The sequence below is a fragment of the Sarcophilus harrisii genome, chromosome 1, assembly GCF_902635505.1.
Source record: "Sarcophilus harrisii chromosome 1, mSarHar1.11, whole genome shotgun sequence".
NCBI classification, from domain to species: Eukaryota; Metazoa; Chordata; class Mammalia; order Dasyuromorphia; family Dasyuridae; genus Sarcophilus; species Sarcophilus harrisii.
The window spans coordinates 660358886-660374832 of record NC_045426.1 but is presented as its reverse complement, the minus strand read 5'-3'; the positions used below and the strand labels follow the sequence as shown (position 1 = coordinate 660374832).

General features: G+C 42.4%; 2 protein-coding genes and 1 long non-coding RNA gene across 5 annotated transcripts in view; 1 reads left to right on the top strand and 2 right to left on the bottom strand.

Annotated features, from left to right (window-relative positions):
* AP1M1 (adaptor related protein complex 1 subunit mu 1) overlaps nucleotides 1-6667 on the bottom strand; it is a 29192-nt gene extending 22525 nt beyond the window's left edge. The window contains exon 1 of one of the 2 annotated variants that reach the window (XM_023496992.2): nucleotides 6465-6667. In XM_023496992.2, the coding sequence (XP_023352760.1) occupies nucleotides 6465-6506 (42 nt within the window). In that variant the 5' untranslated portion in view covers nucleotides 6507-6667. Of the gene's footprint in view, nucleotides 1-6087; nucleotides 6173-6464 lie in introns of those variants that run through there. The other variant, XM_031947953.1, reaches the window with a different exon arrangement.
* Nucleotides 6076-13515, top strand: LOC111719260. Of its 2 annotated transcripts, none has more exons than XR_002769464.1 (4): nucleotides 6076-6164; nucleotides 12269-12373; nucleotides 12597-12730; nucleotides 13342-13515. It is a non-coding gene; the product is annotated as an uncharacterized LOC111719260 (long non-coding RNA). The 2 variants fall into 2 exon arrangements; XR_004231230.1 differs by lacking the exon at nucleotides 6076-6164 and adding an exon at nucleotides 6703-6790.
* Nucleotides 10501-15174, bottom strand: FAM32A (family with sequence similarity 32 member A). The gene is made up of 4 exons (XM_003760995.4): nucleotides 14853-15174; nucleotides 14583-14721; nucleotides 11577-11630; nucleotides 10501-11049 (listed from the first exon to the last, which is right to left on the bottom strand). Exons 1-4 carry the CDS (start codon nucleotides 14924-14926, stop codon nucleotides 10981-10983), a joined length of 336 nt encoding a protein of 111 aa, XP_003761043.1. The 5' UTR covers nucleotides 14927-15174; the 3' UTR covers nucleotides 10501-10980.
* Between the last annotated feature and the right edge of the window lie 773 nt (nucleotides 15175-15947).

The following is a 15947-nucleotide window of genomic DNA, read 5'->3' as shown; positions in this document are numbered from 1 at the left end:
GAAAAAATGTTGGCCAAGACATAAAGGAAGCCAGGAGGAGAAGATGAAGAGGGACAGCCTAAAAAAATGGCCAGAGATAGAAGATCGAATCTCTTGTTTGATGGACAGCAAGGAGAGCAGTGCCACTTGACTGCAGAGTACATGATGGGATTGAGTAAGGTGTAAGATGACTGGTCAGGTGAGATGCTATGATGGGTTCTTAATGCCACATTATTTTATATTTAATCCTGGAATTGATAGGAAGTCACTAGGGTTTCCTAAATAAATGGAAGGGGGGTGAATAGTCAGATCTGTGCTTTTGGAAGATCACTTTGACTGCTAGGTTGGAGAGAAGCCTGAGGTAAGGAGACAAACCAGAGGCTACTGTAATAACCCAGGTGTGAAGTGTTAAAGGCCAGCATGGGATGGTGGCAGTGTCAGAGGAAGGGGGCATAGATCAGAGATAGAAGGAAGCTAAAGAAGACAGGACTTGGCAACAGATAATTGCTTTTTTGATGAATCAAAACTGAACATTGTCAGTTTTTTTTTTTTAATCTCACTGTAGAATTGTGGAGTTTGGTTTTTTTTTTTTTTTGAATGCCATAAAAATCTCAATCTGAATTTGCTATAAATTCTCAAATTGAAAATGATTTGTCAGAGAGAGAAATTCAACCTCATAGGGAAATTTTGCTTTTGGGGGACTTTTCTCTAAACAGAAATAATCGGGATTAGAGTACTTGAATTAATAAAACTGCTTTTGGCAGGCTCATACCCAAAATGTAGTTTTTAATTTGAAACATACTTCCCATCCCCTCCCTCAAATTTGATACATTCCAAATTGAATTGCTTACCTTTCTCCCCTAACCTAATGGGGGCATCAATATTCACCCAGTCTCTTATGTTTAAAACCCTTTACCACCTTCATTCTGTACTTGCTAAATTCTGATATTTCTCTGGCACCTTTCCCCTTCTAACTATTTTCACTATTGGGCCCTCCATTCAATTTCCCTGAGCTACTACAATGGCCAACAGCTGCTCCCTCTCTGTTTTTTTCCTCACCTCTCTCCATCACTCATTTCTCAAACTGCCGTAAGGTCTATGTGCACAGATCTGATCATATTATTTCTCTGTTTAGAATTATTTGATGATTCCCACTTCCCTCTAAATAAAGTTCAAGATCCTTAGTCAGGGCCTTCAAAATGTGGCAATAAGATGACTGCCTAGCTTTACCTCACTACTTCTCCTTAGGACTTGTTACTCTAGTAAAAATCTACTATTTGATGTCACACAGACATGCTCTGCCCATTCCTTTCTTCTGTCTCTTTCAAACTGTTTCCTAGTCCTAAAATAACAACTATTCACGGTTATATGTAACTTTATAGAGGTTTACAAAACAATTTTCTCAAAATAACCCTATGAGGTAGGTAATACAAATATGATTAACCTCATGATGACAAGCATGAATTATATGACTGGTCCAGGGCCTCAAAGCTAGTAAGCAACAAAACCTGCAGTTATATCTCTCTTTCTGATTTCAAGTTCAGTGTTCTTTCTAAAGGCACTGAAAGATGTTTTCTGAAATTTCACTTATCCTTTAACATACAACTCAAATGTCATCTCCATGAAGATGATCCTGATAAGTTCCCTATCCATTAATAGTATTACTATTCTTTCTTCCTCAGGTTTTTCGGAGCACTTAGTTTGTACTTTTCTTATATAATTACATATAAATTACAGAAAAGAGGATATTATCTCCTACTGGATTGTTAAGTTCCAAAAGGATATTAATACTTTGTGGACAGGACATGGGTTCAAATCATGCCTGATACATTGTATGACTGTAGGAAAGTCATTTAACTTCTTAATGCACCAATAAACTCTCTAAGAATTTAAGTTATACTAATGGATGATGTTTCTACCCTGAGAGTTCCCTATACCTTTGACATCATATATTTGTCTCTTCCACAACACAGTAAAAGGTCCTGTAATCAATCAATAAAGATTTACCAAGTATTTACTATGTGCTAGGCACTGGGAATATAAAGACAAAAATGAAACAATCTCTGTTCTCAAAAACTTAGCAGTATATAGTAGTCATTTTGAAATGTTTGGTTTTTTTTTTTTTTAATTGAATGAGTAGATTCTACAGATATTGCCAGATTTCCTCTCAGGTATTTCACTGTTGTCCATCAACTGTGATTAAAAAAAAAAAAAAAAAAAAAAGTCTTATGCCCAAGTTTAAAAATAGCTCTACTTTCCTTCCCTGCCTATCAGCAAAGCACACAAGTACACCATTACATTTGTCCATTTTTGTTTGCTCATTTTCCAAATGAGGGAATAGGAGTTCAGGAGGAGGAAGCTGAGGATAGAGAGACAAGACCAGAAACCAGAGCTCTCGATGACTGGCTTGTGAGGTCATTATAGTAAGTCTGCTTACTATTTTTTGAGGATATTAGATTTTTGCAGAAAGTGATTATGTTCCCACTAAGGTCTCTTGTACCCAATATAAACACCCCTACTTTTTTCAGCTAATGATTTCAGAGATGGGCTAGACCAGATGCTCTCTGATCTCTGACATCCCTCTTAACACTGCTTCTTTCTAAACACTGCTGACTGTCTTTTTCTCTCTTCATATCTAAATTCTTTTAGTCCTTCTTCCTTGGAACTCCCAGGTCCCAAATGTGCATGGACATTTCTACTGTGAGCAGGCTTGGAAAAGACAAGACAAAAGTAATTTGGGATTCAGCTCACTAAAGGAATAATTATTTTTAGATAATGAGAGTCAAATTCCGAAATTCATTCTACTTCCAGCTGCACTCCCCACATGCTGGCCTTCATTTTTTCATCACTGGCCTTCTTGCCCCAGAAATGTCTCTGCTATGGGGCCCTTTCTTTTGATTGGAGTGTTCCTGGCCTGAACTACCATTTCACCATTTCTGGTATCCAGGTATACCTTCCGTCTTGTTCATTTTTCAGTCTAGATTTCACCTCTTAGCTACTGCAACCCCTTAAATTCCAGAACCCCTGCATGTGTTGCTTTCTTCCATTAGAATGTAGAACTTGAAGGCAAAGTTAAGAATTGTCTTTTTTGCTTGTATTTGTATCCACAGTGCTTAGTAGAGTACTTGGAACACATTAAGTGCTACCTGAAGTACTGCCTGCATGCTAAGTGTCTAAAGGGAAAAGAACTTTTTGTAAAAGAAATTTGGACAAATACATGTTCACTGTTTGCATGAAATACTTTAATCACCTCCTCACTGTGGTCTGGACACTTATTTAAAAGAAATTCCAGGGAAAGGAAGCTCAACAATGGATTACACATTGGATGTTGGCTTTGGTCAATGTCCAATGTTGATGTTACAGATCAGATCACTCAACAGGCTTTGCAACATTGCAACAGTGCTAGTCATGCTGTTTTTCTACTACCAAGAATGAAAAGTGCTAGAAGGAAAGAGAACAATCCCCTCCCCCTCAGCCCTATCAAACAAGTCCCTTCTTTATCTTCTTAGTTCCCCCAGAATCCCAGTAGCAATTAAAATAAAAACCAAAAAAGCCAAATATCCTGAATTTCTCTAAAAGATGGGAGAATTTTGATTAGATGGGTCAACTGATCAGTCAGTAAATAACCACTGGCTAGACTAGCCTGTACCACTGGTCTTTAAATGTATGATCTAATGAGCTATGATCCATAACTCAGTAATGTCTATAATTCCACCATTGGGACTTGATTTCAAGGAGATTACTATCAGGAAGACCTCTATGTACAAAAATGTATATCACACAATTAAACTGTGTGATTACGAGGCAAGTCACAATCTCTCTGAGGCTCATCTACAAAAAAAGGGATAATAATACATGCACTATCTATCTCACAGGGTTGTTGAAAAGCTCAAATTAAACATGCATGTAAAGTATAATATTAATACTTAAAAGTGTTATATGAATGTCAGCTTTATATTACTACTAATAAAGGGCAATTGACAAGAACTCTCCCAAAACTGTTCATTAATGTTATTTGTAAATAACAAAAATGAGCTTTATTTATAATAATAAACTATATGTCTAATAATTGGCTAGCTGAACAAATAATGGTATATCAACATAAAGGAAAATTATTAGGCCACAAAGAATGCCAAATACAAAGATTATGAAGTTATATCAAGTGAAGGAAGCAGAGTCAAAAGAACAATATATACAATGAGAGTAAGTAAATACAACTGACACTGGAGAAGCAGTAAAATTCTGGTTAAAAATAATGTTCAATGTCATACTGCCCAGGACACATTGTAATCAATAAACTCCTTTTTCTTTTCCAAGGAATGTACTTTGTAAAAGGATTTGTTGGGCATTTATTGGAAAGTATATGTGGCATCAAAACAAAATGTAACAAATGCAATTTATTTAAGCCCCCTGAAGTCCTACAATAATAGTATTAGGAACACTAAAACTCAATGAACTAAGACTGTCAAGGAAAGTTAAGGACAACAAAAAGGATTTTTAAAGGTATCCTGGAGAAAAGAGTGAAGAAATATTCAGTGTAAATGGGACAATGATAATGACTGGGAGTGAAGGCAATTATTCAACTATGTCTTTGCTTCTGTTTTTCTGCTAAGGAGAATGGTCTTTGGACTGGAAAGGACAGAATGAATAGAGAGGCACTAAAAAAGCACCTAGTTGCCCTTAATGCATTAAAGTGATCAGGCCCAGGCAAACGCATTTCAGGACTTCTGGATGATATTTCTGACCCTTTGTCATCTTTGCATGATTATTATACAGAAAAAAGATGCTGGAGCTAGAGAAAGGAGATATGATTTCTGTTTTTATAAATGGGGAAAAAAGTAGAATATGAAACTCATAGACCAATAATTAACTTGACCTTGATTCCTGGAAAAATTTTAGAGTTGTTTTTGAAAGAGATCTATCTCAATGCTGGTGAACATTTAGGAAAGAGAGTAGTGATCACAAAATGCCAGACTTTCAACAGAAACAGTGTGCTAGACTTAACTTCATTTCCTCTTTTGACAGGATAGAGCGGGGGAATGCTGTAGATACTGTTTAGTTCCCTTTAGTAAAGCATTTGATGAAGACCCTTGAGCTATTCTTGAAGGCAAGATGGAGAGATATGGGCTAAACAATAACACAAGTGAATTTGGTACTGGCTGATTAAACCTAAAACATAGTAAAAGACTCTCTCTACTATAGTGTCCACCGAATTTGTGTTTGGCTTTGTGCTATTTAACATTTTCATTAGTCACCTGGAAAAACGGTAGGAGAAGCTGTCAATAGGTTAAATAGAAGAGCCAGGACTCCCAAAATACTTGACGGTCTAAGATACTGAACCAAATTTAATAAGATGAAATTTAATAAATCAATGTAAAGTCTTCCACCTGGGTTTAAAAAAATCAACTATTCAAGCTGGAGGAGCATGGCTAAACAGTAGTTCACGTAAAAAAGATCTTGTAGTTTAGGTGGGTGGCAAGCTGAATATGAGGCAACAGCATGACACGACAGGCACAAGAGTGCAGAAAGGGGAGCACATATTCTCTGCTTAAATTCACATCATGTGATAACTTGTTGGAGGAATTGGGGCTCCTAAGCTTGGAGAAGAAGCTCAGGAGGAATATAACTCCATTATTTGACTGGTAGTTATTCGGAAAGAGGGACTGTACTTGTGCTGTTTAGGCCCAGGGAATGGACCTAAGAACAACGTGGAAGGTGCAGACGTGAAAGAAAAATAACCTAACAAGGAGAGCGAGCCAACAGCGCGACGGGATGCTCCAGGTGAGGTCTCCAAACAAAGGCTGGTTGGTCAGTTTACCTGGGATGATACTGAGATTTAAATTCCGGTCAGGGCTGGGTTAGATAAGCGGTCTGGAGAAACTCCGAGGACCTGTGACCGGCCTTCTCAGCCCTGCACAGCCACGACGCTCCAGCCAAAGCGCCCCTGGCTTTCTAGCCGGATCCTTCCTCGGCTGCTCACGGAGCGCGCTCGCTTCCCTGCTTTCTCGTTGGCTCCCTAAAGGCCCGCCCCTCCCCCGCACCCTCCCAAGCCACCTAACTCGACCCTGGGGGCACGGCTAACCGCCAGGCGCCCCACTTCCTCCTCACCTGACACGGCCAGCGGAGCCCACGCCCCTTCTCCACGCTCCCCGGGCCACCTCCACGTCAGGGGTCCCGCCGCAGGGGTGAGACTCCCGCCTTTGTGCCCCCAGAGTTCAGCCCCACGCCCGGCACACAGCAGGCGCCCAATAACTGCTTCCAGACTGACTGCCTAAGTGCTCCTGGATATGACTGGCTGCCCTGGGACGAGGGGCTTCGATCCCCTGATCCAAGGGGGAAGGCCAACATCTTTGCTTGGGAACCGTGACAGGGTGACAGGGACGGGGAGCAGGGTGGGGGAAGTCCCCGCCCCCGCCTTGGGGAGGGGCCGTTACCAGGCAACGAGGAGGGCAGAAGCGGCGCGGGCCGAGGCCGGGTTTCCCTACCTTGCCCTTTAGATCTAGCACATACACGGCGCTGGCCGACATGGCGGCGGCGGCGGCGGCGGGGAGAGAGCGAGGTCTAGGGCGAGGCGCGGCAGCGAGAGGCGGCGGCACCGGGGCGAGCAGGCGGGCGCGCCCGACCGCGGCACCTCACTTCCACTTCCGCCCTGGAACCGTTATGTCCGGCCTAGGAGAACGGCCCTCGTCCTCTGGAGCATGCGCGTAGAAGGGAAGGCATGGGCGCGCGCCTCACTGGCGCAGGCGCCCTGAGGGCCGAAGAAGCCATTTATCCCGCTGGAGTTCCGGCGGCAGCCCACCTCTGTGGCTGAGTAGGAAACTTCAGGGGGGAGGAGGAGAGTGAGAGGCCTGGCAGGCCCAGCACATAGTCACAGGGTCTAGGGCGTTGGAGTTCGGTGGCAGCGTAGAATAAACTGTCAGCACTGGGAGCTGGAGATCCGGGGGGCCCTTGGAACACAGGATGATAGAGCTGGGAGGGCCCTGAGAACCCGGGATGTCAGAGCTGGGAGGGCCCTGAGAACCCAGGAGGTCAGAGGTGGGAGGGCCCTTAGAACCCGGGAGGTCAGAGGTGGGAGGGCCCTGAGAACCCGGGAGGTCAGAGGTGGGAGGGCCCTGAGAACCCGGGAGGTCAGAGGTGGGAGGGCCCTTAGAACCCGGGAGGTCAGAGCTGGGAGGGCCCTTAGAACCCGGGAGGTCAGAGGTGGGAGGGCCCTTAGAACCCAGGGGGTCAGGGCTGGGAGGGCCCTTACTTAGAACATAGGTAGGGAATCTTAGTGAGGAATCTGAGCGAGTCTCGGGTATACCTATATGTAAACTTGATTGCTAAGAACTTTGTAACGTATTCTCAATGATCTAATAGATCTCGGGAAGCATTAGGAAGCTTGACCATCTTCCCAATACCTTGATTAATGAACATCCTTTATGGTAGGCTTAGTTACCCCGGAAACTTGGCCAGTTCCTGATGAAACTCCTCCTAATGAAAATCCTCCTAAAGGAATAAACAAATATTCTTTTTAATGGACCTCTTGCAATAAAATCACTGTGCCTAAGGGAGGCCGTTCTATCTCCAAGGTCACCTATCAAATGGAAATATTTAGCATAGTGCCTTCTTTGTTCTCAGCTTATAAAAACCCTAATGGAAAAGGACTTGGAGAATTCAGTTAGCAGGATTGGTACCACTTCCTAACACTATTTCCCACTCGAGACTCTGGATAGCTGTGACCCAAGTTGTCCCAGCTGTTGTGCTTTCTCAAAGTGGTGATAATATGTTGTATCTTGTCCTCAAACCTAGATTAATCCTATAACAGGGGATGTCAGAGCTGGGAGGATCCTTAGAATCCAAGATGTCAGAACTGGAAGGGCCCTTAAACTTGCACAGACTCACAGGGCCTATGTTAAAGGTGAAAATGGAACCAGGTCCTAGGACAAGTGTTGTATCACATCAGCTACATCCCACTGCTCTCTTGAGTTCCTTTCTGTAACCTCTATTAAGCTTACATACCTTTCTAGGAAACTTTCCTTCCAATATGCTTCTCTGAATTTTTTTTTATCCCACTAGGCTTTAAGCTCTATGAAGGCAGGGTACTTTTTACCTAAACTTTGTATTTTCCCCATTGCCCAGAAACAATGCTGCTTTGCATTGAAGAAGGAAAAACAACAGCTAATATTGGTATAATTCTTAAAGTTCTCATGGACTGTGCTAAGCACTTTATAATTAGTACCTCATTTGATCAGGAGGCAGGTCCTATTATTATCCCCATTTTACAGACGAGGAACCTAAGGGAAACGGGGATTGTGACTTGCCCAGGGTTATTCAGTTAAGTGTCTGAAATTGAATTTGAACTCTGGTTTTCCTGACTCCGGGCCTAGTAGTCAAATGGCCACTTCTGACTTGTGGGAAGCTTTGCCTTGCTCTATTTCTGCACTGGGCCAAGTACCCCCTCCTTAGGTAGTATGGGGTCTTTCCTCATTCTCCTCCACAACTTGGCTCTCATCTTGGTAATCAATGTGATGCAGATATCCTGATGAATTTTAGCCTTATTGCAAGCTCAGAATTCCTGAGCTAAAGCAATCTATCAGCCTTGACCTTCCCAGAAGTAGGGAGGAATGGCCCACAAAACTGCATATAAAATTATGATTCTGAGAAGAGGTACTCAGCCTTCACCAAGCTGTCAAGAGGATCCTGGACTCCTACTCCATATCAGGGCAAACTTCTCTTTATCTTTACCAGCAAAGATCATTTATCTACATGTCAACTCAAATAAGGAGGCAATTTTGTTCAAGGCCCTTTTCTTTATCCCAGGCTATTTTTCCTTCCTTCACTAGTCAAATAATCACTATCTTAAATGTTGCCTCATTGTTCACCAGAGAAGGATGGGGAGGGAACCTATGTCCTGAGGCCACAAGGCAGGAGATACATGATTATGTTTTGCATCCTTAGACCTGAGATGATTCCTGCCCAGACCCACCACCATCATATCTCTAGAAGCAGAAGTAACTTTAAACCTTGGGCAAGATACTTAATCTGCCTCAGTTTCCTCAACTAAAAAATAAGGGTAATTATCATGCCTACCTCCCAAGGTTGTGAGAATCCAATATTTAATAAAAGCTCTTAGCACAGAGTCTGGGCCATAGTAGACACTTAAATGTTTGTTTTCTCCCCCCTTCCCTTTTTCACCAGTTTATCTCCACATTGGGATTGCATACCCTAGTCTTAGTTTCTCAATCCCTTTCTTCCTTAAAAATTCAGCTCAAGAGCCATTTCTTACATGAAGCCTTTTCTGATCCCTGCAGCTTCTAGTCTCTTTCCCTCAGAAGTTACCTGGTGGTTGTTTTTTGTGTTTATATACTTCTGCATGTACATGTAAGCTCCCTGATAAAAGAGGAAGCTTTCTAAGGCCATTATTGTTCTGGATAGCTGAAATTAGAACACAAGTCCATATTCTTTGTTAAGAAAGTTTAACAACCAATGAGAACTAGTTTTGTTAATCAGTCACTTTATCAGAAGCCACTTTATCAGTGGCTTAATTTCTGGCAGGGTGACAGACCATGGTGTGTATGTGCATGTTTATCGTGAAGTTAAATGGCTGTGTAAAAGGAGATGGAACAATGCTGGCAAGGTAGCAGGAATCAATATAGTGAGTTCCCAAGCTTCTTTGATGTTTCGGAGAATGCACCAGACTGAATCCTAATGAGGAATACAAAAGTTGCAGTAATGAGGCAGACTGAATGAGACACGGGACAGAGTATGGTCAAATAGGGGGAGGGGGAGAATTTTAGCACCTAAAGAACAGATTGTGAATCCACATAGTGGGTGCCAAGTACAAAGCTGCAGGTTCAGGTACCTAGCAGCTTTGTCGCCCACTTTCTACTTTCAAGTCACAGATCCAATTCAGAATGAGGAAAATTGTGTTTGAGATGGTTTTCCAGGGTTGAGAGTGGTTGAGTGGTCACTGGTTCTGGGCTGTGTCAAGGATCTATTTCAGAAGCAGCAGCTGCAGCTTCTGATCAAGAGTAGAACAGGATTTCAGTTCCATTCCAGCTTTTAGCCCAGTTTGAAGTCTGCAAAGGAAAAACCAGAATAGAAATCCCAGGCCAAAAGGGAACCTACAGTTCTGTCATGTTGAACCTGCAGAGCTTCCCAGATGGCTGATAATGGCCGAGTCCAATTAGCCTGAGAGAAGGTGGGGTCAGACACTATAATGTATGTGACCACACATGCCAAACACAGCAGGCTATAAGCAGCCTTTCTTCTCCCATGTCCTTCCAGATCCCTTATCAAACCATGGAAACCACTCTCAAAGCTCCCAAAGACTAGGGCCCTGGCACACAAATTCTGGCAACCTACCAAACTAGGAAGGCTTTGAAAACAAGTCCCAGTGATTGCCTATGAACCTGTTGTCTGATGAATATCCAGCTCTGATAAGCTGGCAGCTTCATTACTAGGTTAGTCAAGTGACCACCTATCAAGTGATCACCAGAGCCAAGGCTGAGTGGAGGATGAACATGTACTCATGAAATCATCTTTTAAACATTGAAACAGTTTTATTATTTTCAATTAGGAAAGTAATGAAATGATAATTGGCAATAATTAGCACCTTAGAGTCTGTTGGTACTGGTGCAGCAAGTTTTTCCCCCCCCTACAGACAGTGGAATAATTGTAAGCTCAGAGGCTGAATTATCACTCTTCTAGTTGGACATTCTTATTTGTAAATAACGGTCAATGACCTTATATAAATAACTGATATTTTTTAATCTAAATATTAGAAATTTTGTGTCACAAAGAAATTTAAATTACCACAAGTCTCACTTTAATAAAGTGTGACAAGTTACTAACTTGATTACAGAACCTTTAAAAATAGTCTTATTGAGGAACATCCAGAAGAGGGAGGGGAAGGGAAAGGGTAGAGAAGGGTGGAAGCATTTATACAACATGCCAGAGTTATCCAGAACACAACTGAGTCCTTTTCCTCAGGGTCACACCACTCAATGTGACAGAAGTCTATTTTGTCCAGCTGACTTTGGGGATGTCATAATGTTCCGTGAGAGTATCTAAGTGTCTGTTGAAATCCTAGAGGGGAGGAAGAAAAGAAAATGTTTCACCACAAGTCCAGAAAAGTCACACAAATTCCCTGTCTCTGATCCTACTTCCCATGGTGTCCCCCTTTCCAATTAATGCACATCCCCCTCCCCCCCCCCCCGCCCACAATCCAATCCATCCCAACATAGGCTGGAAGATCTTCCTTTTTGCTAACACAAATCTACAAAGGGACAGTAGCACAATGGAAAGAACATAGGCTTTTGAGTCAGAAAATGAGTTCAAATCCTAATTCCCTGAAAATTCCTTTCCCCAGTCAGTATCTCCCAGTTACATATTTGATGGGCATTTATAACATTTATGACCTGCTGGTTTACAAGAATTCTCAACCAAACAAGGTATATAAGCCAATCAAAGATAAATGCCTCTTCTCAAATTCTACCTTTCATCACTACTTCCTGACCCTATTAACCACTAAAGATGCTGCAAAGTATAGAACCCAGAATGTCTGCTAAACCTAGAGTTTTAATAACAGTTTTTTATTGCTTGGTAATTCTTACCTCCACCCTCTGCTTATGAGTTTTGGATGCTTTCTTTAAGATTCTTTCCATTTGCTTAAAGAGGGGAAAACAAAGAAACAAAGGTTATAAATTCATCCATATTAACCACACTTTAGAGCAAGAAGGTGTACTTCAATTGGAGCTAACTGTTCTCAGTAACATTTTGAGTGGTTTCTTGAAATGTAACAGAGCAGCTAGTTCCATGGTTAGACAATTTCATGTGCCACTGTCAGATTCAAAGCATTCACTGGACTTTATAAATTGATGGAGAAAATACATGGACAACTGGCAGAAGAGTTTTGAAGGATTTTCAACAATTGTAGTTATAATATATTAAACTGTTTCTGAACAATAGACAAAATCATAAAGCATGACTTCAATCTCCTCATTCTACCACTCTCTACCATTCTACCACATTCTGAGAAACTCCCACTGTCATAAACAAACTGCTCCATATTCTTTTTTCTTAAAGAACATTATATGCAAGAGACTTCACAGATCATCTAGTTACATTCCTTAATTTCCAGATGAGGTAACTGAAGCCTACATAGTCCAAAGCTGCTCAGGGAACTAGTTACACACTAGGGTGTTTCCCCCATACCCTTTGCCACGATTACAGCTCGCCTCTTTCTACTCTTTGGCTTCCAAATATGTCCTTCAAACATGGATAAATAAAACTTTCTCACATACAGATCTTGTCTGCACTGGGTGACACAGTGGAAAAAGCACTGGACTTGGGAAAAAGAAAAGTTTGGACTTTAAATACTCGCTCGATATTTACCAGATATTTTTACAAGGTAAGGCATTAGGATCTCTCTTTGCCTCCGTTTCCTTACCTATCAGAAGGGAAACCCCTTCTAACAAATGGATGTACCTTTCCTGGTTGTTGTGAGATTGAAATGAGATACTATAGGTAATATATTTGCAAACCTTAATGTGCCCCATAAATACTTGCTACTTTTCATGGCTTCAATACTGCCTCCTGTGGTAATCCAAAAAAAACTTTACCTCTCTTTGTAGGGTGACTCTGCTCTGAACAGTCCTGCCTGGATGTTTTTCCTAGAACCTTATGTATCTGTAATCTTACAAACTGAAAGTTTTCATGACTTAGGAAGGAGCTCAATCTCTACAACTTTTCCATCTGTGACATCAAGGTAAAAACAAAAACAATCAAACCCTCCCGGGCATGGGATCTCCTGTGTTCTGCACAGAGGAGGTATTTTTAAAACCTAGATGACTTGACTTGAATTCAAGTAGGTGAACTGAAAAGAAGATTCCAGAATTAGACGAATCCTTAGAGACCACCTCGTTGAGCCCTCTAGTTATAACTGAGCAAAACAAGTAATTCAATTTGTATTAAAATTACCTTTGTATATTCTCTAAACTTGCACTTTGTGTTAGATGCCATGAATTCCAGGTAGTGTGGTATAGTACACAGATGGAATGTTTTGACAACAGGAGTAAAAAGCCTAATTCTTGTGTTCATTATCTGTGTGATAATGTGCTGGCCTTAATTTTCTCATCTGTAAAATCGAGAATGGCTTCCATGATCTCTTAGGTCCTTTCTAGAACTAAATCCTATGATCTCATAGGGAGCTTATCCAAACTTTATTCTTCCTCTAGACATGGGAACATTGTTCCATGGACATCAAATAAAACAATTTTCTATCTCTTGTAGAACCCAAAACAATGATTTCTAGAGTAGACACTACATATCAATACTTGCTGAATTGTTGTTCTAATTTGTGATCTATATTCCTGTCAGGATCTTTCAAAGGTCAAAGTACATACAAGACCATGAGGACCAAACCTCAAGTGCACTGCAGTGATTTCCACAAGAACTGAAAGAATATAATAGTCACATTCTGAGAACTGGATGGGATCTCAAATGTCCACGAGTCTAATTCTCTTACTTTAAAATAAAGCTGATGCTCAGAAAGTTTAGCTCTTCTTGATTCTGGTCCTGCAATGATCATCATTTTATGCCACATTTTCCTCAACAATTAACTATTTCACTTGTGATAAAATGTTGGTGCCTCCTTTTGCTGCTGCTATTGTCATCATCAAGAAACTGGGATGTTGTGATGTAGAAAGGGACAGACGTTCAACAATTGTCATTGTTCTCGAAAAATTATGTTCAGTTCACCATCACTGTGGAGAGCTTCAGAGTAAAACCATGGTCCAACTATTCTTACTCACTGTTTGAGGATTTTCATAGTTGTAGGAAAAAAAACAAAACTAGGGAATCCTGGTTTTCTATAATGCCTGCTCAGGCCTTCACTTAATAGTTTACAATCTGAAAATGCTCAGAATATACATCAAATAATCTCAATTTCAAAATAAGGAGGGTTTTTTTTTTTATTACAATAAGTACCTGAGCAAAAATTATTTCTAAAACCCAACAATTTATGAAAAATCCCAAAATTATCCTGGACATGTATTAATCCATCCCTCTATTAATGGAGAATCATATATTGTAAGGCGGACCAACATTCCCTGCTTAATAGCAACTGAAACATATATAGTGCTTCCAAGCAAGGGTCTTGCCATATAATATCTTACTTGGTTCTCCCAAGTCTATAAGACATGTATACAACTATTAAGTATTACATACAGATAAACCCTATTTTTTACAGATAAGGAAACTGAGGCTGACACTTGCAATCACAGCACATGTCTGAGGTAGAATCTGAACCAAGTATTTTCTTAGAAAGGAAGCCTAAGTCTGCCTCTGTCATCGCTCCCGGCAGCCTCCTCTGCGTGTATTCCTACCTTCCGAGGTAGAATACATAAAACCTCTCTCCCCTAGGACCACCTTTCGGAGGCCTTAAGTCAGCTGGTCTCCCTCCCCCTCCATCTTCCTTCCGTTTTTCTCCACGACCTCCTGTGGCTCCCCGACTTCTTAAAGGGGCCCTCAGAACACAACAAGGGCGCCCAAGGGGTCCCGGGCGGCCTGAACGCCCGCCGCTCCCTCCTCGGAAGTTTCCATAAAGCCCCGCCCCTCACCCTCTTCTCCTGCATCTTCTCGTAGGCGATCTGCGCTGGGGTCCGCTTGTCCAGCCCCCTCCGCTTCTCCTCCTCGTTCTTCTTGCTCGTCACGATCTGCTCCAGGACCTTGCTCTTGTCCTTGTCCTTCCTCTTCTTCCTGCGAGAGCGGACAGACGGCAGTGGGACAGATGGAGAGACGAGGCCTTCTTCGGCACCAGGCCCAGTCCCTACCCCCCCCCTTCCCTGCCCCCCCTCTCCCTGACAGCCTGTCACTGCCATCGCACTCACCGCTTCGTTACACCTAGTTCCGAGACCCCTTTAAGCTTCAGGGCGCTCCTCTGTACCTGCTCGTACTCCGCCATAACAACAACTTCCGCCCGGCACTACTCCTCCTACCTCACTTCCTGTTTAAGGTCACGCGAGGCACGACGGGAAAGACGCGAACCGCGCTTTGGGTGGGGTCCTTTATGTGTACGAGAAGAAAGGCCGCTCAGAGTGGCGGAGCACGGCCGGAAGTTAAGCGGTGCGCCTGCGCAGCGTCATTGTCGAAGCGATGTAGTGGCCCCGGCGGACCTAAAATAGACAGTGCGCCTGCGTAAAGCCCCGACCGCTAGAGGGCGGGGGACCGACTTGTTTTTATTCCACGGAAAAACTGAGTCCTGAGCAGGGGGCGTAACTGCGTTTGTGACACTCCCTCAGCTGTTTGGGTTGCTGTTGGTCCCTTACTACTGACTGTGTGACGTCAGGCACGCTCCCTCAGATCTCCAGCTCCCCTCGGTGAAATGGTCCCTCCCGCCCTCAGACGCGTAAATTGCCTTAGTGTAAAATGGAGATGACAGCATCTACTTGAGACACAGAAACAGACACTTAACACTTCCTGGAGAATCGGGCTTTCACACGTCCATTTGAAAAAAAAAAAAAAAAAAAAAAAAGAGGGAACACTAACATTTGGGGGAGGGGCACCCGGATATCCTGGAAGGCTTCCCTTAGACCGGAACCTACTCGCTGTCCGAAGCTAGGATTTCCAGAGTTCACACGAGTCCGATTTATGCTTTTCCCCTTGGATGGTCATGCAGGCTTATCCTTGTTCTAAATCCTGTCACCCCTCCTTCCTCCAAGCAGAAGGACCTCACTTTATGAGCTTCCATCCTTCTTTGCCTCTCCATAAACCGGTCCTCCCTGTCTCACAATTTTTGAAAAAAAAAAAAAAATTGCTGTTTTTGTATTCCCAGCTCCTCAGGGAAAGCCATGGATACAATAGTTGCTTAATAAATGCTTATAAATTGCAATTTCATCTGCGTAAGAAGCTCCCCAGGGAGGAAAAATGCAGATCTGCAATTTAGAGGTGTCTTGTAGATAAGAGAATCTAGATTTTCCAAGCCA

Coding starts and splice junctions, on each gene's coding strand:
- FAM32A (XM_003760995.4), bottom strand. CDS start 14,926: ATGGCGGAGTACGAGCAGGTACAGAGGAGCGCCCTGAAGCTTAAAGGG. Junction 14,722..14,852: donor GAACTAGGTGTAACGAAGCG/GTGAGTGCGATG, acceptor CCGCTCTCGCAG/GAAGAAGAGGAAGGACAAGG. Junction 11,050..11,576: donor CTCATAAGCAGAGGGTGGAG/GTAAGAATTACC, acceptor CCTCCCCTCTAG/GATTTCAACAGACACTTAGA.